The sequence below is a fragment of the Semicossyphus pulcher genome, unplaced genomic scaffold, assembly GCF_022749685.1.
Source record: "Semicossyphus pulcher isolate SPU_LCO1_2020_fin unplaced genomic scaffold, fSemPul1.0.p SCAF_4, whole genome shotgun sequence".
Lineage (NCBI taxonomy): Eukaryota > Metazoa > Chordata > Actinopteri > Labriformes > Labridae > Semicossyphus > Semicossyphus pulcher.
The window spans coordinates 34,387,168-34,410,000 of NW_027211715.1; the positions used below are offsets into that span (position 1 = coordinate 34,387,168).

At 42.8% G+C, this 22,833-nt stretch overlaps 2 protein-coding genes across 2 annotated transcripts in view; both read right to left on the minus strand.

Moving 5' to 3' along the window:
- Positions 1-2,782: 2,782 nt before the first annotated feature.
- On the minus strand, positions 2,783-7,520 carry LOC138607621 (interferon-induced protein with tetratricopeptide repeats 1-like). The gene is made up of 2 exons (XM_069680261.1): positions 7,428-7,520; positions 2,783-4,088 (listed from the first exon to the last, which is right to left on the minus strand). The coding sequence occupies exons 1-2, from the start codon at positions 7,430-7,432 to the stop codon at positions 2,795-2,797; spliced, it is 1,299 nt and encodes a 432-aa protein (XP_069536362.1). The 5' UTR covers positions 7,433-7,520; the 3' UTR covers positions 2,783-2,794.
- Positions 7,521-10,258: 2,738 nt separating this feature from the next.
- LOC138607687 (interferon-induced protein with tetratricopeptide repeats 3-like) overlaps positions 10,259-22,833 on the minus strand; it is a 16,611-nt gene continuing 4,036 nt past the window's right edge. The window contains 2 exon segments of the mRNA XM_069680327.1: positions 10,259-10,523; positions 10,525-11,379. Coding sequence (XP_069536428.1) covers positions 10,358-10,523; positions 10,525-11,379 — 1,021 coding nt within the window. The 3' untranslated portion in view covers positions 10,259-10,357.

Below are 22,833 nucleotides of genomic sequence, written 5' to 3' on the forward strand. Positions count from 1 at the left end.
AGCAGCTTTAAATGTTCTGCAGTCAGAGCAAATCTTAGAGGCGTGACATCTGGGCGTCATAGATCCGCCCTTCTTCATCAGCCTGACTTTCACTTTCCTTTCCAAACAATGGAAACTTACAGACACATATTTGTCAGAGTTCATTATGAAGTAAAAACATGAATCAACCAAGTTTTAACTTTAGTTCTTTTCATGAGTTGATGTCAGGTTGGACTCAGTTTCTCTTCTTGATGCTAAAATATGCCACATTAAGTGAATCAAATCAAAGCTAACGTGCTGCACCTTCCCATCAGATGGTCATAGTCAGCTTTCATGTGCATTATTAGAAACACATTTTAATCTGAAGGTGTTTTTAAACTTCTGCACAAAAAAGGATCTTGTGTGATACATTAACAATATTTACAGATTACACTGAAGAGATATCCTATTATAACATGACGTATTGTCAGTACTGTAAGAACAAACAACTTTCAGGTTTATTGTGTGTACAAACTATATTTATTTGTATTGTGTACAGCTTTAACACAGCTTTACATACTTTATATGAACACAATCAGCATGTGGATATAATATTTAGGTTATACACCAAATTAACTATTAGTGTTGTTCTTCAAAGCTTACAGCAAAGCACGTTTCATATAGAATCCATTATGTTCTTGTTTAAACTTAAAATACAGCGTTAAAGAAAAAATCAACATGACAGGAACATAATAAATGTTTACATGTGAGTTAAATAAAGAACAATCAAAATCTACTTTAATCAAAATTCACACAAAGTATTGATAACGTGTATGTTTTAAATCAATGAGTCTGTATAGTTGTTTTTAAAGCCGTATTTTCCTTTGATTAAGAACAAGCCCACACAACCCAAATATTTGAAATGTGCTCACATTATTATAAATATAATATGTATGTTATAATATATATTCACAACAGGCAGCCAGGAACCCTTGTCCAAAATAATCACTACATGTGATCATAAAAACAAGTAAACTTAACAATTTGCAACTATAATTACTACCAGTTTTAGTGTCACGCTGTGCTGCAGTTCTGTGAGTGATTTGTCCACGTGGTGTTGCCGTACCTCAACAGAAGCCATCCTGTGTCTGCTGACGGTGGGTACAATCAATTTTGATCTCTTTACTGTCTCTCTGTTTTACGACTTTAAAAATGATTTTAAAACTTAAACAATATAAAGTTATGAGAGCATAAAACATATCTAATTTGGAATATTTTAATCAGCTAGCTAACGGCACATACAATCTGAGCATGCTAGCTAGCTAGGTCAGCGTAACGTTATAATCCGGTTTCAATCAGTTGTTTTTTTTACTTTTTGTTCTTTGCTTTGACTTTTTAGTAGAGCTGAAGATATGACAGGAAATGCAGTAAAGACAGATGTTCAGTGTATTTCAAACTGAGAGCCTGAGTGGAAAACTTGGAAGCCTTATTGAGCGAAGGCTACGTATCCATACGCCACTTTGTGCTGGGACTGTAACTGTGGACATAAATATTATTCTGCTTGAATTAATTAGAAAATGCATAGAGTGGAAAATAATGTTTGTAGGAGCCAAAAGTGTGATTCTTGTGCCATCATTTAATTGTGATGTTTGGTTTGAACTGTGGGTGTCGCTGTGCCACTGCAGCGCGGTTATAAAGGTAGGAAGTTCACTGTCGAGGTCAGGTGTTTGATCCGGGAAGGGCAAACGGTTTTTGACCTCTAAAGCGCAAAGGTTTGTTGTCAGCCTAAGTTGTGTGTTTTGTTGCTGTGCACTGGAGACGGACTATATTAACCTGGATTTATGGAGACATCAATGAAAGAACTGTTTTAACTGCAGTCCGGTCTGGCTGCTGATCATCATTTAACGTCCAGTGCAAACAACGGTGAAGCGCGTCAGCCAGGTCACTCCTGGGAGGTGGACACCTCAGTACTGCAGTACTAGACTGTTCTCCTTCAACAATACTGTTGGTCAAAACAGGCAGTATTTTGAGTGCTTATCAATCAACGGTCACTAACATTAGCTATCGTAGCTAGGTTCTTAAAATGGAAATTAGAAATTTAACAAGCCAAAGAAATTGTTGCTCAGAGGCAAATTTCAAACGTTAAAGCCTTTACTGTGATATATTCCACCAAAGCCTACATGAAGTCTGAGTAAAGTGTTATTTATCTTTAGCTACACATGGACTTTAAGTGGACACTTTTAGCTTTTATTTATTGCATTAATCTAATCTAATACACTATTCAACCCTGTCTACTAGATATTTCACTTGACTTTGGGTGGATTAAAGGCGGACAAAGATCTGGACAGTTACACCAGAGTCCAGGGTTCAAGTCTACACTCCGGCCTAGGTTCAGGCAAAGAAAGCACTTTGGTTAAGATTAGGCAAAGATTGTGATTTTGGTTAAATGATAATAATAATCTAATGTCCCAGGTTCCCTGCTGGTCATAGACTGTATATAAGAAGTGGACGTCGCCTCATGTCGTCACCCATTGGTTTGTGAGCTGCTATTTTGAAGCCTTAAGGTTTGGCATTTTGGCCGTCGCCATCTTGTTTTTTGAAGTTTAACTTGAATTGTTCGTCACTATCCTGGTTGAAAGTCTGCAGTGGAAGCAACTCGACAATCACAGGCAGTCTAACCCTGAAGTATACCCTACTTTATCGTATCTTTTACTCTAAATGGGACCATCATTTACAAAACGATCATCATGCTGTATTGAAGAAGACTTGAATATACACTTCTTGGTGGAAACCCAGAAACCCCTTGTAGATTTAGCCCCCCTAATTTGCCTCATGTCTACGACGTTGGCTCTTGCAGGTTTTCCAGAAACTCCTCTATTTCTCTGCACATTCTGCCTCTGTCTTTAGTCTTCTCCAGAACTCTGATGCTGTTCTCACGGAAGAAGGATTTTTCAGGTATCTCTGCTGCTTTCATGTGATATTGTACTGACCAGAAGGGATCTTGTCGAACAAAGAATAAATACTTTGCATAGTAGTTATAAAGCATCTGTTTCTCAGCAGGTTCTAGATCACTTTGGAGCAGTTCCTGGTATATCTTCTCAGCTTTAGCCTGGCTGTGATCTGACTTTGTATAGATAGATGCAAGGTCAATTTTCTTCTTGAGTGAAGACTGAGGGTACAGAGAAACGACCTCCTCATGGAGACTGATGGCTCTGTCCATCATGCCTGGTCTTGGGCGACTCTTACTGAAAAACATAATCTTCCATCTGTAGCAGAGCGCAACACATCTCTTCAGATAACGCTGATCTGGATGTGTTTTCAGCGCCTCCTCTGCCAAATCAATGGCCTCATCAACAGATATGTGGTGTCTGTAAACTTTTAGTAATGGTCTTATACCACTGTAGCTGCTGACGGGGTTCCTCAACACCTGACTTCCTAACTCTCGAGCTTCATCTTCAGTTGTTTCCCCTATTTTACCAAGTTCCACAAGGTAGACAGCAGCGAGGTACAAGTTCTCTGGATCCTGTTCCTTGGCATGTCTCATTTTCTCCAAGAGGTCAGCATCTACCCCTGTGTTGCTGTGATTATGGGTCTTCACTAACCCTAAGACATAGCTGGTGTTCCACTCCACCATGTCCGGCTGCATCCTGATGGCTTTCTTAAATAAATCAACAACCAGCTCTCTGTCTTTGCTGAAGTTCATCAGGGTCCAAGCCTTTTCAGCGTAGATCTCTGGATGGAGCTCATCCTGGGATGGAGATGGATATTCTCTCATCAGAGCATCAACCTTTGACAGGTAAGCCTGACTCTCTGCTGGTTCTCCCAGGTGGTGGTGCAGCCAGGCCAGGTTCCCATAGTTCACCACTAACCAGGGACCGTTATCTGCTTTTCTCACCTGCTTGAAGGCCTCTGCAGCCTTGTTGAACAGACTCTTAGCATCTTCAGTGAACCCCAGCTTGTACTGAATGAACCCCCGCAGGTTGTAAATGTGGCCCAGCCATCTGTTTCCCTCCTCAGTGCCGATGTCCTCGAGAAAGTCCCTTTGCAGTAATAGAATTGACCTTTGGCGGTCCAGATCCCAGGTGAAGTGGCACTGCAGGGACTCCAGTGATGTTTGATTGTGAGCAGCACTGATGGAGAATAAAGACAACAAACATTCAAACACATCAGCAGTAAGTGAATGCTCTGAAATGGTGTAAGGACCATTGAAAGGACAGAAGTAAAGCTTTCCTGTTTTTTCTATCTTAAGTAAATCAAAAAAGAAGATGAAGACAGACACTCCTGTCTACACCAGCGGACCTGAGGAGGAGCAGTTTAAGGTTCTTGGGAGCCAGCATCAAAATGATCCTCTCATGGTCATAATACATCGACACCCTGGCAAAGGAAACTCTAAAACAGCTAAGATGTCGTACAGCATCTTATCCATCCTAAGCTCTTGTTAACTCTATACGTGAAGCAATAGAAAGCATCTGACCCGAAGCTTTGTGACCTGGTTTGTGCACAGCCCAGGAAAGGACCGCTCTGCAGCAGGTGATTCTAACTGCTCTGGACATGATTTGTACCCATCTACGAAGCATAAGTGATGTTGGTGAGGTGAGGTGCTTCCAGAAAGCCCAATTAATACTAAAAGACCACTGGTGGACCCAGTGGTGGAGAGAAAGTAGTGCCCTCTTGGATGCCCCTCTGATAAATGAAACATGATACAGTTTCTTCTAAGATGGAGAAGATATGATGAAACACCCTCATGGGCCTCCTTCCAGTGGAGGAAACACTAATAAGCGCTCCTTTGGGTGCCCTCAGCCTGGCAGGACCAATTTCACATCAGTCTTGACCCTCTCAGTTCATTTTCAATTTCAAGGTTTGTTATTAACGGATGCAGATGAAAATCCCTCGGGACTTTTTAACCAATCAGAGCAAAGAAACAAACAAACTTGACTTAATGGTGGGTTGATTCAGGAGGTTAGATTCAATCAAATGCTGTCATATCAGAGGATTCTGACGGTTAAAAGAAAAAGTATTTCCTTGCTTGCTCAATGTGGAATTTTTGGGTCTCTTTAAATAAAACTTTATTAATCCTGAAGGAAATCTGGCACTGTAATTTCCTTCAGGATTAATAAAGTTTTATCTTATCTTAAACAGTACGGTCTAATCCTGCCCAATATGTAAAGTGTCAAGTGATAACTTTTTGGGGATTGGGTGTCGTATAAAAAGTACTTTCTTTACTTGAATAGCCAACAGTTACAAATGTTACGTGAACTAGCGTACATTTAGTTTCATATTGACAAGAGCAGATTCAACAATCCACATAAGCAGCAGCCATCTTGGTTGTTTATAAAACGCCACAATGTCCTTTCTTTGTAAAGTCAGTTATTGTAATTTCAAAATCGTATTCCAAACTACACTGAACAAAAATATAAACGCAACACTTTTGTTTTTGCTGCCATTTTTCATGAGCTGAACTCAAAGATCAAAGACTTTTTCTACAAACACAAAAGGCCGATTTCTCTCAAATATTGTTCACAAATTTGTCTAAATCTGTGTTAGTGAGCGCTTCTCCTTTGCCGAGATAATCCATCCACCTCGCAGGTGTGGCATATCAAGATGCTGATTAGACAGCATGATTATTGCACAGGTGTGCCTTAGGGTGGCCACAATAAAAGGCCACTCTAAAATGTGCAGTTTTACTGTATTGGGGGGGGTCCGGGGGGGTCCGGGGGGTGACCACCATTTGCCTCACGCAGTGCAACACATCTCCTTCACATAGAGTTGATCAGGTTGTTGATCGTGGCCTGTGGAATGTTGATCCACTCCTCTTCAATGGCTGCCAAGTTGCTGGATGTTGGCAGGAACTGGAACACGCTGTCGTACACACCGATCCAGAGCATCCCAAACATGCTCAATGGGTGACATGTCCGGTGAGTATGCTGGCCATGCAAGAACTGGGATGTCTTCAGCTTCCAGGAGTTGTGTACAGATCCTTGCAACATGGGGCCGTGCATTAACATGCTGCAACATGAGGTGATGGTCGTGGATGAATGGCACAACAATGGGCCTCAGGATCTCGTCACGGTATCTCTGTGCGTTCAAAATGCCATCAATAAAATGCACCTGTGCTCGTTGTCCATAACATACGCCTGCCCATACCATAACCCCACCGCCACCATGGGCCACTCGATTCACAACGCTGACATCAGCAAACTGCTTACCCACACGACACCACACACGCTGTCTGCCATCTGCCCTGTACAGTGAAACCCGGGATTCATCTGTGAAGAGAACACCTCTCTAAAGTGCCAGACGCCATCGAATGTGAGCATTTGCCCACTCAAGTCGGTGACGAGGACGAACTGCAGTCAGGTGGAGACTCCGATGAGGACGACGAGCATGCAGATGAGCTTCGCTGAGACGGTTTCTGACAGTTTGTGCAGAAATTCTTTGGTTATGCAAACCGATTGTTGCAGCAGCTGTCTGGGTGGCTGGTCTCAGACGATCTTGGAGGTGAAGATGCTGGATGTGGAGGTCCTGGGCTGGTGTGGTTACACGTGGTCTGTGGTTGTGAGGCCGGTTGGATGTACTGCCAAATTCTCTGAAACGCCTTTGGAGACGGCTTATGGTAGAGAAGTGAACATTCAATTCACGGGCAACAGCTCTGGTGGACATTCCTGCAGTCAGCATGCCAATCACACGCTCCCTCAAAACTTGCGACATCTGTGGCATTGTGCTGTGATAAAACTGCACATGTCAGAGTGGCCTTTTATTGTGGCCAGCCTAAGGCACACCTGTGCAATAATCATGCTGTCTAATCAGCATCTTGAGATGCCACACCTGTGAGGTGGATGGATTATCTCGGCAAAGGAGAAGCGCTCACTTACATAGATTTAGACAAATTTGTGAACAATATTTGAGAGAAATCGGCCTTTTGTGTTTGTAGAAAAAGTCTTTGATCTTTGAGTTCAGCTCATGAAAAATGGGAGCAAAAACAAAAGTGTTGCGTTTATATTTTTGTTCAGTGTAATTGAAGTATTTGTTTATGCTTTGTTTTTATTGCGTGACGGACCAACCACTTACAGTTCATGGTGCAACCTGTGTTATAAAATGATGATTAAATTAACCTTGAACCTTCATACCGCTGCAGCTGATAACTCACTTACTTGTACCTTTTTAAGGAAGGACGTTTACTTATTAACAGAGGTTTGATATTCTGTGTGAGATCTAAGTTCTTCTACTTTCACTTCCTCCATAAAAACAACAAACATTTGATCAGTAATTATTATTTAAAACTTGGAAATAACAACAAATATTAATTTCCCTTTGACCCGAGCAGAAAGGACAGAAAACAGAATAATTATAAAGTAAATTCAGAATAAAAGACTAAAGGAATGGTCCATGTCTCAATAATGAGAACAATAATAAACTAAGAGTGATTATTTCCTCCTCTAATGATATAAAATGCAGAAGCAGATACTCACCTCATCTTTCTGCTGTTTCTTCCGCTCAGTTTTTCTTGAATCTTTGTAAGTTAAACAGATTGTTGCTCCTGATGCTGCTCTGGTTTCAGTGACTCCACCTTCTGATGGAATGTAAGCGACGTGATGTTGAGCAGCAGCTTTAAATGTTCTGCAGTCAGAGCAAATCTTAGAGGCGTGACATCTGGGCGTCATAGATCCGCCCTTCTTCATCAGCCTGACTTTCAGACTTTCCTTTCCAAACAATGGAAACTTACAGACACATATTTGTCAGAGTTCATTATAAAGTAAAAACATGAATCAACCAAGTTTTAACTTTAGTTCTTTTCATGAGTTGATGTCAGGTTGGACTCAGTTTCTCTTCTTGATGCTAAAATATGCCACATTAAGTGAATCAAATCAAAGCTAACGTGCTGCACCTTCCCATCAGATGGTCATAGTCAGCTTTCATGTGCATTATTAGAAACACATTTTAATCTGAAGGTGTTTTTAAACTTCTGCACAAAAAAGGATCTTGTGTGATACATTAACAATATTTACAGATTACACTGAAGAGATATCCTATTATAACATGACGTATTGTCAGTACTGTAAGAACAAACAACTTTCAGGTTTATTGTGTGTACAAACTATATTTATTTGTATTGTGTACAGCTTTAACACAGCTTTACATACTTTATATGAACACAATCAGCATGTGGATATAATATTTAGGTTATACACCAAATTAACTATTAGTGTTGTTCTTCAAAGCTTACAGCAAAGCACGTTTCATATAGAATCCATTATGTTCTTGTTTAAACTTAAAATACAGCGTTAAAGAAAAAATCAACATGACAGGAACATAATAAATGTTTACATGTGAGTTAAATAAAGAACAATCAAAATCTACTTTAATCAAAATTCACACAAAGTATTGATAACGTGTATGTTTTAAATCAATGAGTCTGTACAGATGTTTTTAAAGCCGTATTTTCCTTTGATTAAGAACAAGCCCACACAACCCAAATATTTGAAATGTGCTCAAATTATTATAAATATAATATGTATGTTATAATATATATTCACAACAGGCAGCCAGGAACCCTTGTCCAAAATAATCACTACCTGTGATCATAAAAACAAGTAAACTTAACAATTTGCAACTATAATTACTACCAGTTTTAGTGTCACGCTGTGCTGCAGTTCTGTGAGTGATTTGTCCACGTGGTGTTGCCGTACCTCAACAGAAGCCATCCTGTGTCTGCTGACGGTGGGTACAATCAATTTTGATCTCTTTACTGTCTCTCTGTTTTACGACTTTAAAAATGATTTTAAAACTTAAACAATATAAAGTTATGAGAGCATAAAACATATCTAATTTGGAATATTTTAATCAGCTAGCTAACGGCACATACAATCTGAGCATGCTAGCTAGCTAGGTCAGCGTAACGTTATAATCCGGTTTCAATCAGTTGTTTTTTTTACTTTTTGTTCTTTCCTTTGACTTTTTAGTAGAGCTGAAGATATGACAGGAAATGCAGTAAAGACAGATGTTCAGTGTATTTCAAACTGAGAGCCTGAGTGGAAAACTTGGAAGCCTTATTGAGCGAAGGCTACGTATCCATACGCCACTCTGTGCTGGGACTGTAACTGTGGACATAAATATTATTCTGCTTGAATTAATTAGAAAATGCATAGAGTGGAAAATAATGTTTGTAGGAGCCAAAAGTGTGATTCTTGTGCCATCATTTAATTGTGATGTTTGGTTTGAACTGTGGGTGTCGCTGTGCCACTGCAGCGCGGTTATAAAGGTAGGAAGTTCACTGTCGAGGTCAGGTGTTTGATCCGGGAAGGCCAAACGGTTTTTGACCTCTAAAGCGCAAAGGTTTGTTGTCAGCCTAAGTTGTGTGTTTTGTTGCTGTGCACTGGAGACGGACTATATTAACCTGGATTTATGGAGACATCAATGAAAGAACTGTTTTAACTGCAGTCCGGTCTGGCTGCTGATCATCATTTAACGTCCAGTGCAAACAACGGTGAAGCGCGTCAGCCAGGTCACTCCTGGGAGGTGGACACCTCAGTACTGCAGTACTAGACTGTTCTCCTTCAACAATACTGTTGGTCAAAACAGGCAGTATTTTGAGTGCTTATCAATCAACGGTCACTAACATTAGCTATCGTAGCTAGGTTCTTAAAATGGAAATTAGAAATTTAACAAGCCAAAGAAATTGTTGCTCAGAGGCAAATTTCAAACGTTAAAGCCTTTACTGTGATATATTCCACCAAAGCCTACATGAAGTCTGAGTAAAGTGTTATTTATCTTTAGCTACACATGGACTTTAAGTGGACACTTTTAGCTTTTATTTATTGCATTAATCTAATCTAATACACTATTCAACCCTGTCTACTAGATATTTCACTTGACTTTGGGTGGATTAAAGGCGGACAAAGATCTGGACAGTTACACCAGAGTCCAGGGTTCAAGTCTACACTCCGGCCTAGGTTCAGGCAAAGAAAGCACTTTGGTTAAGATTAGGCAAAGATTGTGATTTTGGTTAAATGATAATAATAATCTAATGTCCCAGGTTCCCTGCTGGTCATAGACTGTATATAAGAAGTGGACGTCGCCTCATGTCGTCACCCATTGGTTTGTGAGCTGCTATTTTGAAGCCTTAAGGTTTGGCATTTTGGCCGTCGCCATCTTGTTTTTTGAAGTTTAACTTGAATTGTTCGTCACTATCCTGGTTGAAAGTCTGCAGTGGAAGCAACTCGACAATCGCAGGCAGTCTAACCCTGAAGTATACCCTACTTTATCGTATCTTTTACTCTAAATGGGACCATCATTTACAAAACGATCATCATGCTGTATTGAAGAAGACTTGAATACACAGACTTCTTGGTGGAAACCCAGAAACCCCTTGTAGATTTGGCCCCCCTAATTTGCCTCATGTCTACGACGTTGGCTCTTGCAGGTTTTCCAGAAACTCCTCTATTTCTCTGCACATTCTGCCTCTGTTTTTAGCCTTCTCCAAATATCTGATGCTGTTCTCACGGAAGAAGGATTTTTCAGGTATCGCTGCTGCGTTCATGTGATATTGTATTGACCTGTTGAAATCAGAACGCAACACATCTCTTCAGATAACGCTGGTCTGGATGTTTTTTCAGAGCCTCCTCTGCCAAATCAATGGCCTCATCAACAGATATGTGGTGTGTGTAAACTCTTAGTAATGCTCTCAAACAATTGTAGCTACAGACGGGAGTTCTCAATACCTTTTTGGCTATCTCACATGCTTTATCTTCAATTCTTTCTCCTTTCTTAGCGAGTTGCTCCAGGTAGAGAGCAGCGAGGTACAAGTTCTCTGGATCCTGTTCCTTGGCATGTCTCATTTTCTCCAAGAGATCAGCATCCAGCCCTGTGTCGCTGTGATTATGGGCACTAATTAAACTCAAGACATAGCTGGTGTTCCACTCCACCATGTCCGGCTGCATCCTGACAGCTTTCTTAAATAAATCAACAACCAGGCTCATGTTTTCTCTTAAGTACATCAGGGTCCAGGCTCTTTCAGCGTAGATCTCTGGATGGAGCTCATCCTGGGTTGGAGATGGATATTCTCTCATCAGAGCATCAACCTTTGACAGGTAAGCCTGACTCTCTGCTGGTTCTCCCAGGTGGTGGTGCAGCCAGGCTAGGTTCCCATAGTTCACCACTAACCAGGGACCGTTATCTGCGTTTCTCACCTGCTTGAAGGCGTCTGCAGCCTTGTTGAACAGACCCTGAGCATCTTCAGTGAACCCCAGCTTGTACTGAATGAACTCCCACAGGTTGAAAATATGACCCATCCATCTGTTTCCCTCCTCAGTGCGAACGTCCTCCAGATTCTCCCTGAGCAGCAAGAGAATTGACCTTCGGCGGTCCAGATCCCAGGTGAAGTGGCACTGCAGGGACTCCAGTGATGTTTGATTGTGAGCAGCACTGATGGAGAATAAAAACAACAAACATTCAAACACATCAGCAGTAAGTTAATGCTCTGAAATGGTGTAAGGACCATTGAAAGGACAGAAGTAAAGCTTTCCTGTTTTTTCTATCTTAAGTAAATCAAAAAGAAGATGAAGACAGACACTCCTGTCTACACCAGCGGACCTGAGGAGGAGCAGTTTAAGGTTCTTGGGAGCCAGCATCAAAATGATCCTCTCATGGTCATAATACATCGACACCCTGGCAAAGGAAACTCTAAAACAGCTAAGATGTCGTACAGCATCTTATCCATCCTAAGCTCTTGTTAACTCTATACGTGAAGCAATAGAAAGCATCTGACCCGAAGCTTTGTGACCTGGTTTGTGCACAGCCCAGGAAAGGACCGCTCTGCAGCAGGTGATTCTAACTGCTCTGGACATGATTTGTACCCATCTACGAAGCATAAGTGATGTTGGTGAGGTGAGGTGCTTCCAGAAAGCCCAATTAATACTAAAAGACCACTGGTGGACCCAGTGGTGGAGAGAAAGTAGTGCCCTCTTGGATGCCCTCAGATAAATAAAACCTAATGAACATGAGTAATTGAGAACATGTGATTAAACTCAAGGACCTCCTTCCAGCGGAGAAAACATTATAAAGCGCTCCTTTGGGTGCCCTCAGCCTGGTAAGACCAATTACCAATTTGAAATTAGTCTTGACCCTCTCAGTTCATTTTCAATCTCCAAGGGTCGTTGTTTCTGGGTGCAGACCAAAATCCCTTGGGACTTTTTGACCAATCAGAGCTAAACAAACAAACTAATGTGACTTAATGGTAGGTTGATAGGTTTGGTTCAATCAAATTTTGTCATATCTGAGGATTCTGAAAGAAAAAGTATTTCCTTGCAGCAGTCGCCACGTGCTTGCTCAATGTGGAATTGTTAAGTCTGTTAATTGTATCTTAAACAGTACGGTCTAATCCTGCCCAAAATGCAGTGGTGGACAAAGTACACAACTTCATTACTTGAGTCAAAGTTCAGATACTCCTGGTCAAATATTACTCTAATGCAAGTGAAAGTTGCTCAGTCAATATTTTTCATTGAGTTAAAGTACTGGAGTTAAAAAAAACTGAAGTATTCAAACTACTTTAAAAAAAATCTCAAAATGTATTTTCACAACGCACGAGTGCAGTCAAGAATACATGGGTGTACATTCTGCTACGTTATGTTTATTTAGAAAACATTATTTACAGTTTCAAACTCACATGCTACAGATTTCCAGGTTTGCAGCTCCAAACTAATAGGCCGTGATGAAGTTTGTGCGCGGTAAACAGAGAGAACATTTGAAACGATACAAATCTTTATTTCATAAACCTCAAACATGGGCTGAAGATATGGCCATGGGTGCTCAGGTGGAGAATCGTCATCCTTCTCTGCCGTAGCCATCATTACCACCCCTGAATGAACTGCCTGATCTGAGTGCTCTGCGTTCAACCATGGAGCTGTTCTTCCAAGCTGTATCTGTATGCGTGAGGAACAGGAACAGTAACACCACTTACACCAGGGGTGTCAAAGATACGGCCCGCGGGCCAAAAGTACAGATATATATATATATATATATACACAGATATACACATATATATATATATATGTATATGCCTATTTATGTTTTTATAGAGAGGTTTTTATAGATGTATAAAGAGAGAATTTGATGATAGTTTACCTGATCACGATATTAGGCATGAGCTGCCCTCACACTGAGGTCCGCTGGTTGAGATGAGGAGCTGTGCTCAGACGCTTCTTTCAATGACGCAGAGAGATCGCTCAATTCATGGCACAGAGAAGAAAGCAAGTGGCAGAGTAAGATAAGCCAGACAGGGTTACAGGTCTTTTTCAGTGGACATTACAGAACATTTGAATGTGATGAATGTTAACATGCAGGGCCGCAACAAACTCGTCACAGAGTACTCCGACAGCGCTCGTGCTTTCCAAATGAAATGTGCTCTGTGGCAGGCGCAGCTGTCCCAGCACAACCCAGCCCACTTCTCCACTGTTGGGGCTCATAGCCGAGTTTAAAAGTCGATTAACTGTCTTCACTCAGCTGGAGAGGGATTACGCACGTGAGAGAGGGACTCCGAATGGAGCCGATCAAACTGCAGTGTAGCGCACCGTTAAAGTACGAATCTACATCTGATCGTTTGACATTACTTTATAAAGGACAGCATTTGCATCAAAGGTAGTCTGTATGTTTGGGACAACATATGTATGCGAGCAGGTTGTAGGAGCCATTTTGAGCGTGTGTAATGGTTGTCTCATGTTGTAAATAGTTTGATGAACATGTTGTTATAATGATTTACTTTGACCACTAGGGTGTGTATTTGAGTTGGGTAATTGGTCACATGACTAGTTCATGTGTTTATAGGTCACAGGTGACTGGAAGTTAGTTGGTGTAGGTGGAGGGAACATACGGTTCTTACCGTAACAGACAGACATACCCACAGGATTACAGCATCATTGGAGCATTGAACATTCATCATCAACTGGTAATCACAACTCATCTGTACTGCCATTGCAATAAACGGGAACATCACCAGAAGGCAATATCAATCTGGACATTTATCATTTGGATACGCGTCAAAACCTGTTTTCATACACCTACGCATGGTGACTAACTGAAGGTTGAAACATTGGCTTGGATAGTCACTACAAAAGTAAGAACCTTCCCCGATGAAAGAAGACGCTGAGGAGAACGCACGTGCGACGCTGGGGATCCAGCGGACAAAGACGCTGCTGGAAAGGACAACATGCTAAAGTTTGGATTACCATCACCACAGCACCGTGAGTCACCAAACCGCCGCCGCAGATCCACCGGCAAGGTAAGAGAGGCACCTATGGATAAGCCGAGCGGTGCTTTTCTCCTGCCCGACTTTTGGAACTGCTGCTGAGTTTTTGTGTGCCGTTTTGAGTTTTATTGGAAAAGCCGCAGCATATTTATGAACTGTTATTGGAACAGTGGAACTGACTTGCTTGTGCGTGTGTTTTGTTGACATTGGATTCATTTGAATTTGAATTAATTTGATTAAAACCTCCGCTGTTTGGATTGTGTGACGTGATGGAAATGTCTATGCCTCGGGATGAAATAAAAAAGGACAAAACTGGTTTGAACAACACTGTAAATATAATGAAACATTCATATGTAAAACAAGGAAATGGCTATTGGATGCTGAAAAATCACATCATATGGATGAAAAAGACAATCTTTCAACAATGAACTCTGATGTAAGACCTGATGACAGTGTTTCAAATGTCTCCACAAATCACAAAACTTGCTCTTCTGCCAAATCTAAAACATCAAGTACCACTTCCTCAGCACGCATAAGAGCTAAAGCAGAAAAGGCAGCACTTCTTCAGCGCATGGCTGCTTTGGAGAGGAAGCACGCTTTGGAAACAGAAGAGGAAAATCTACGCCTGGAACAGGTCCAACTAAGAAGAAAAAAGGAATCACTTGCAATAGAAACTGAGCTAGCAGCTACCAGCGCTAAGCTATCCGTATGGGAAATTAGCCAAGTGGGAAGTGCCAGTGGGGCACCATCTGATGGCATGAATTCATACTGCAGCAGAAATGAGATCCAAGACACATCATACCAACTTACCCCAGCCTCGTCCACTATCACCACAGTCTCATTTATCATCCCTTGGTGCACGACCCAAACAAAGTACACATACACAAACTGGAGCACAACAACCGCTCCACCAGAACTCTCAACCTGAAACCTCAAGACAACAACCTCAAGTTTTAGGATTTTCTCAAAGGACGGAGAGAAACGACAGAGCATTTAATAATGTTCATCAGGACCACATGAGCCATGATCCTCATACAACTTGTACCTCACGTGGATATACTGGACAAACCATCGACAACATCATTCGACGTCAAACTGAAATCACTGCTCAACTGGTTCAACAGCAACTTTCGGCATCTCTACCACCAAGAACCACACCAATATTCGATGGTGACCCATTACAATATGGTTTCTTCATACGAGCTTTTGAGCAAGGCATCAAAATAAAAACACACCACAATCAGTGTACGAGCAATATTCATTTTGCTTTATTTTTATGTAATTGTGCCCCGTGCCACGGGGGGGCTGTACTTGCTGTGTGGCTCAGCTGACCTCGAGTCAGCCCAATCAGGCCATTTAACCTAGGGAAACCCAGGTGTTGCTGAATTAGGAAGCAAACAGTTTTTCGATTGCGCTTATGTGCCTGTGAGGTTTGATGTGGTTAACTATTCGGTTTGTTGTTTTCTTACATGTATTATGAGTTAACGTTATTGCCGCTGTATGGAAAATAAATCTGCGAGATAATTGTAACTTTACAGAACTCTCCGTTCTGATATGTTCGAACGCACTGGGCGCACGTCTAAACTTAAATCCTCCGTATTAGCAACCAGTACTAGATGTTGTTTAGGACCTCGTCAGTACATTTAGGTCGAAAAACTGCTTCGATTTAGATTACCGTTCATCAAGAGGACGCGAACACGAACATTGTGGATTTACGTGTTCGTTTGGATACCACGGATGTGAGGTGGGCAAATGTTTGGAGTTGCCGATTGCAAATTGAAGCTGTACCGGAGCGAGCTACAGGGGCTACCTGAATATCAGCATCATCACATCGGGACACCATTCATCAAAGCCGGCCAACGCTTGAGTGGGGTATGTGTTGATCAGCGCTGATATTATGAATGGCCATGGTAATTTGTGTGCACACATTCGCGTAAACCCAATGCATTGGTAGCAGACTTGCAACCGTCTAAAAATAACTTTGCGTATCGAGACGAGTTGTTGCGCAACACAAACTACTTTGCGGGCTTATTGATTGATAAGCTAATTCACTTTGCGTGGTCATTATGGCCGAAGAGGAAAAAGGCCTACAGGGCCGTAAGACTGAACTTGGTGTGGGTGCAGGGGTAAAATCTGTAACTGAAAAACGTCCGGTTAAATTAACAATCAAAGCTTTGTTGGAAAAAATAAGCACTTTAGAAAAGGAAAGAGAGTCTGAATTTGGTAAACTGTCAAAAGTAAAAGAATCAATTGCTAAATTGATGGGTGATAAAGAGCACGTAAATGAGGTTGAAAATGAATTTAACAAGTTCAATATGTTGTGTGACAAAATACATCAGGTGCATACATCTTTATTGGGTTTATTGCCTGCTGATGAAGCAAGCAAACATGAAATATGGTACCAAGCTAAAATGTTGAATGTTAAGGAATTTATTGTGGGTACAAATCAATGGTTGTCTGACACTAAAACTTGTCCAGCTGTGGGTGATGATCATGATGATGATGATGACAATGATGATAATTTGCCGGGTCAAACTGAAACTCAAACTGAGCAATCTCAAACTCAAACTGTCCAAAGTGAAAGTGAAATGGGATCAACAGAAACACACACGGTTGTTGACGACACTTTAAAGGAACATGAAAGGGATGATTCTCAAACTGTTGATGTCAATGCCAGCAATGGAAATGGAGCTGCTGTTGGAAAGGATGAAGAAGAGGAGGATCAGATTCGACCTCAAGACAGCATTTCAAACGTGCCGTCAAGGCACCATGGCTCAAGTAGCAGATCCTCCACTTCTTCAGCCAGACGCAAGGCAGAGGCGGAACAGGCCGCGCTCTTGGCTCGCGCTGCTGCTTTAAAGGATAAGCATGTATTGGAGGAGCAGGAGCTCATCTTGAGGAGAAAAAGGGAGCAGCTTGAGCTGGACACTGAGATAGCTGCCACTTCTGCTAAGCTAGCAGTGCTACAGCTAGGTAGCAGCGTTCATTCAAGGCAGTCTGATGGAATGACTTCCTACATCAGGAAAGGGGCTAGATCTAAGCTCCCGCTCACCTCTCTCAATCCACAGCAGCATACATCTCTACCACTGCAAAGCAATGCTTCACCATTGGTAACGCCAACTAGCATGCCAAATTTGGTGAAAAAACAAGTTGCCATTTCAACGTCTTTTCCCACTCATTCTGCATCACAACCAAAGCCAACTGTCAGTCAAGGTTCTCAACCCCCTCATTTACAATCAAAGACAACCTTCAGTCAAAGCTTTCAACCCACTCTAAGCCAACAAGTGTTTCAACCCCTGCCAGGCCAAAATCAGACAGCAGGTCTATACAATCTGCTGCAACAACAGAATGACATAACAAGACTCCTTGTTCAAATGCAAACGTCACAACTGCTGCCGCGCCGAGAAATTCCTACTTATGATGGAGATCCTCTGCAGTTCAACACATTTATGAAAGGGTTTGAGCACTGCGTGGAAGCAAAGACCAGCTGTAAAGGAGACTGTTTGTATTATCTTGAACAATTCACTAGGGGGCAGCCAAGAGATATGGTACGCAGCTGCCTTCATATGACTGCAGATAAAGGATTTGCTGTTGCTAAAAAGTTGCTCAAGGAGCACTTTGGAAATGAGTTCAAGATAACAGCGGCCTACATGGAGAAGGTCACAGGATGGCCAAATATCAAAGCTGAAGACACCAAAGCGCTCAAAGCTTATGGACTTTTCCTCCGTGAGTGTTCCAACGCTATGGATGATCTTCAGTACTTGGAGGAACTTAACATGCCAGCAAACATAAAGATTCTGAGTCAGAAGCTTCCGTACAAACTCAGAGACAAGTGGAGAGCAAAGGCATGTGAGCTACTGGAGAAAACTGGTCGAAGAGCACGATTCTCAGACATTGTGAAGTTCATTGAGCACCAGGTCAGAATCACTTCAGATCCAGTCTTTGGTGACATACAGGACACTTCACCTGTTATTAAAGGACCTATAAGAGCAAGCAAGTTACAGGTAAAACCGTCACAGGTGAAACCACAGCTGAGAAGAAACAGCTTTGCAACATAGGTGATCATTGAGGATAGCTGCAAAGCAGATGCTTACAAGAATGAGGATGGTGACAAGAAGGAAAAGGCTCAGAACAAAGTGACATCCTTTACCAAGACTGATTCTATTTCCTGCCTGTATTGTGATCTTGGTGATCATGTCTTGGACCAATGTTTTAAACTGGGAAGAAAGACACACAGGGAGAAACTGGACTATCTAAAGGAGAAAGGTCTGTGTTTCAGTTGCTTGTGCACAGGACACTTGAGCAAGAATTGCGACAGGCGCATCACTTGCAAAAAGTGCAACCGAACGCACCCCAGTGTTTTGCACATTGGAGAGAAGGAAAGGGTTACTCAGAAGGATCAGAAGGATGGTGAGCAGAAGAATACTGAGCATTCAAAGACTTCTGATAGCTGTACAACATCCTCCGCTTGTGGTCTTACAGGGGCTGGCCACTGCAATGGAATTCTTCCCATCTTGCCTGTTAAGGTGAAGTGCTCAAAGGGAAACAAGGTTATTGAAACCTATGCTTTTCTGGACCCAGGGAGTACAGGAACTTTCTGCACCAGGAAGCTCATTGACATGTTGAACATGGAAGGACGCAAATTCAAGATTCATATCCGCACCTTGGGCCATGATAACGCAGTAGAAAGCTCCGTTGTTGACAGTCTGGAGATTTCAGGATTTTCTGGTGAGTGCTTCTATCCACTTCCCAAAGTGTGTACCCAGAAAGAGATGCCTGTCTCTACAGCCAACATAATCAGTGAAAGGGAGCTGAGAAAATGGCCTTATTTACAGGATGTAAAGATTCCCCACATAAAAGCTGATGTGGACCTGTTAATTGGCACAAACGCCTCCAAGTTGATGGAGCCTTGGGAGGTGATTAACAGTCGTAAAGGTGAAGATGGACCCTACGCGGTCAGAACCCTACTTGGGTGGGTAATAAATGGTCCGTTACGGGGAAGTAGCGACTGTGGAAGTGACCACCCTTCAGTTTATGCCAACAGAATCGCCATTGACAGAATTGAAGAACTGTTAACCAGCCAGTACAACTACGACTTCAATGAGCGAGCTTCTGCAGAACAGGAAGAAATGTCAAGGGAAGAAAAGAAGTTTGTGGAGATTATGGAAAGCTCTGCCCAGCTTCAGAACGGACACTACACGTTTCAACTGCCTTTCAAAGGGAAAGAGGTTTCGATGCCGAACAACCTCGGTGTTGCCATGCAGCGTGTTCATGGTCTGAAAAGGAGGCTTCAGAAAGACATAAGCTTTCATGAGGAGTACAAGAACTTTCTTGCTGATGTCATTAGCAATGGCTACGCCGAAGAAGTGCCGCAGCATCAGTTCAAAGTGCCAACAGGGAAGGTGTGGTATATCCCGCACCACGGCGTGTACCATCCACGGAAAGGAAAGCTACGAGTGGTGTTTGACTGTGGAGCAGAGTACAAAGGGGTCTCACTCAACAGTCAGCTCTTGCAAGGACCGAACCTCACCAGCTCGTTAGTGGGAGTTCTTATGAGGTTCAGACAAGAACAAGTGGCCATAATGGCAGACATAAAGGCTATGTTCCACCAGGTTAAGGTGGCAGAAGAACACCGGGACTACTTAAGATTCTTATGGTGGCCACAAGGTAACCTGGAGCAAGATCTTGTAGAGCATCGCATGACTGTCCATTTATTTGGAGCAGTTTCGTCACCCAGTGTCGCCTGCCTTGCTCTTAGAAAGACCGCTGAAGACAACCAGGCCAACTTTACAACAGAAGTGATCGAAACGGTCAACCGAAACTTCTATATGGATGATTTACTGAAGAGTCTGCCCTCTGAAGAGGATGCAGTCACCATGGTTAAGAACCTTACAACCATTTGCAGCAAAGGAGGTTTCACCCTCACTCAATGGATCAGTAACAGTAGAGAAGTGCTTCAAAGCCTCCCAGTGGATCAGAAGTCCAAGAACCTGCATGAGCTTAATCTGGACAGGGATAAGCTGCCGTTAGACAGAGCTTTGGGTTTGCAGTGGTGTATTGAGACGGACACTTTCAAATTCAAGCTGAGAGTCAAGGAGAAGCCGCCAACCAAGCGAGGCATGCTATCCATCATCAGTTCCATCTACGATCCATTGGGATTCCTGGCACCTCTCATACTCCCCGCCAAGCTGCTGTTGCAGGAGTTATGCAGGACGAAGTGTGATTGGGACGATCCAATACCCCCAGCTTTGCAGCAGAAGTGGAGCAAATGGCTGACGGATCTTGAGAAGGTGGCAGATTTCAAGATCCACAGATGTGTGAAGCCAGAAGGATTTGGGAGGACTGTCAGCGCCCAATTGCATCACTTCGCCGACGCAAGCGAGAACGGATATGGTACGGCTACTTACCTGAGGATGCAGAACATGGATGAGAGGGTTCATGTTGCCTTCCTATTTGGCAAAGCCAGAGTGGCTCCTCTGAAGCCTGTCACCATTCCCCGTTTGGAGCTCACCGCTGCCGTTGTTGCAGTACGAGTGGACAAGATGCTTCAATCGGAGCTCCAGCTTCCACTGAAGAAGACCTGCTTTTGGACTGACAGCACATCAGTTCTTAAGTACATAAAGAATGAGGACCGAAGATTTCAAACCTTTGTCGCAAACAGGGTAACCACCATCAGGGACGACTCAGAAGTCGAGCAGTGGAGATACATTCCCACATCTCTGAACCCTGCTGACGATGCTTCACGTGGATTGAAGGCAGAAGATCTTGTGAAGCAAAGATGGATGGAAGGCCCGGAATTCCTACGGGAACCTGAAGAAACGTGGCCAACATTTCCTGTGGATACAAGTGTCACTGCCGACGACCCAGAAGTAAAGAGAAAACTGACGGTCAATGCAATACTTGTTGACACCAACGCCACATTGCAACTGATAACCCATTTCTCTGATTGGCAAAGATTAAAGGTTGCAGTTGCGTGGCTCATTAAGCTGAAAGGAACTCTGCTCAAACTGAGTAAGAAGAGAAAAGAGTTGGAGCTTGCAAACACCAGTGCTAATGGAGCGGCAAGGTTGGATGTGCAAAAGGAGATGCAAGCTTTCTCAACATCACTTGGGAATCAGAAGGTGACGCTGGAAGACCTCTTGGAGGCTGAGACCTCCATAATCGCTTTTTGCCAGCAAGAGAGATTCCCCATTGAATTTGCTGCACTAACCTCTGGCAAGCCACAAGTGCAGAGAAGTAGCAGCATCTTCAAATTGGATCCGGTTCTAGAAGGAGGACTTCTACGAGTTGGGGGACGGCTGAATAAGGCAGCAATCCCTGAGGACATTAAACACCCCCTCATCTTGTCAAAAGACCAACACATCTCCGACCTTATCCTCCGTCACATCCATCTACAGCTTGGACATGGAGGTAGGAATCACGTTCTTTCCGCTACAAGGAGAAAATACTGGATCACAAGTGGACCTACTGCAGTGAGGAAGATCATATCAAGATGCCTCATCTGTAAGCTCCACGGTGGAAAGACCGGTGAGCAAAAAATGGCAGACCTGCCAGAAGAGAGAGTGGTTCCTGATCTACCGCCGTTCACTAACATTGGCGTAGATTACTTTGGGCCAGTTGATGTGAAAAGAGGGCGTGGCATTGTGAAAAGATATGGAGTAGTGTTCACTTGCATGACAAGTAGGGCCGTGCACCTGGAAGTGGCCTATTCTCTTGACACAGACTCGTGCATCAACGCGCTGCGAAGGTTCATCTGTCGAAGAGGACAAGTCTCGCACTTAAGATCCGACAATGGCACCAACTTTATTGGTGCAGAAAGAGAGCTGCGAGAAGCCTTAGCCTCTTTGAATCATGACCGCATTGAAAGAGCCTTGTCCAAGAAGGGAATCAAGTGGAGCTTTAACCCTCCAGCTGGGTCACATCACGGTGGCGCTTGGGAGCGCATGATACGGATGATCAGGAAGATTTTGTGCTCTGTGCTCCGTCAGCAAACCTTGGATGACGAAGGGTTCCATACCGTGCTCTGTGAGGCTGAAGCTATGCTCAACGATCGCCCCATCACAAGGCTGTCAGAGGACCCCAATGACCTTGAGGCGTTAACGCCAAACCATCTGCTACTCCTCAAAGGAAAACCAGTTCTCCCACCAGGACTGTTCGACAAAAGGGATGTTTACGCAAGGAGAAGGTGGAAACAAACCCAGTACATCTCGGATCTCTTTTGGAAGAGGTGGATCCACGAGTACTTACCGCTTTTACAGGAGCGTCAAAAATGGAACCAGGAGAAGAGGAGTTTTATTCCTGGAGACCTGGTCATGGTTGTGAACTCCACAGCACCACGTGGATCATGGATGCTAGGAAGAATCCTGGAAACCTTCCCTGATAAGAGAGGTCTGGTACGTGTGGTTCGTTTGAAAACCAAAACAAACATCATTGAACGACCCATAACTAAAATATGCTTGCTTAATGAAGCTAACGAGTGATTGATTCCCATTTGAAAATGGGCTATATATTTTTATTTTCTCTTTTTTCTGTATTTATGGCTCATTTGAATTTGGTGTAATTGCTCGGGCAGACGCAATTAGGGGCTGGAGTGTACGAGCCATATTCATTTTGCTTTATTTTTATGTAATTGTGCC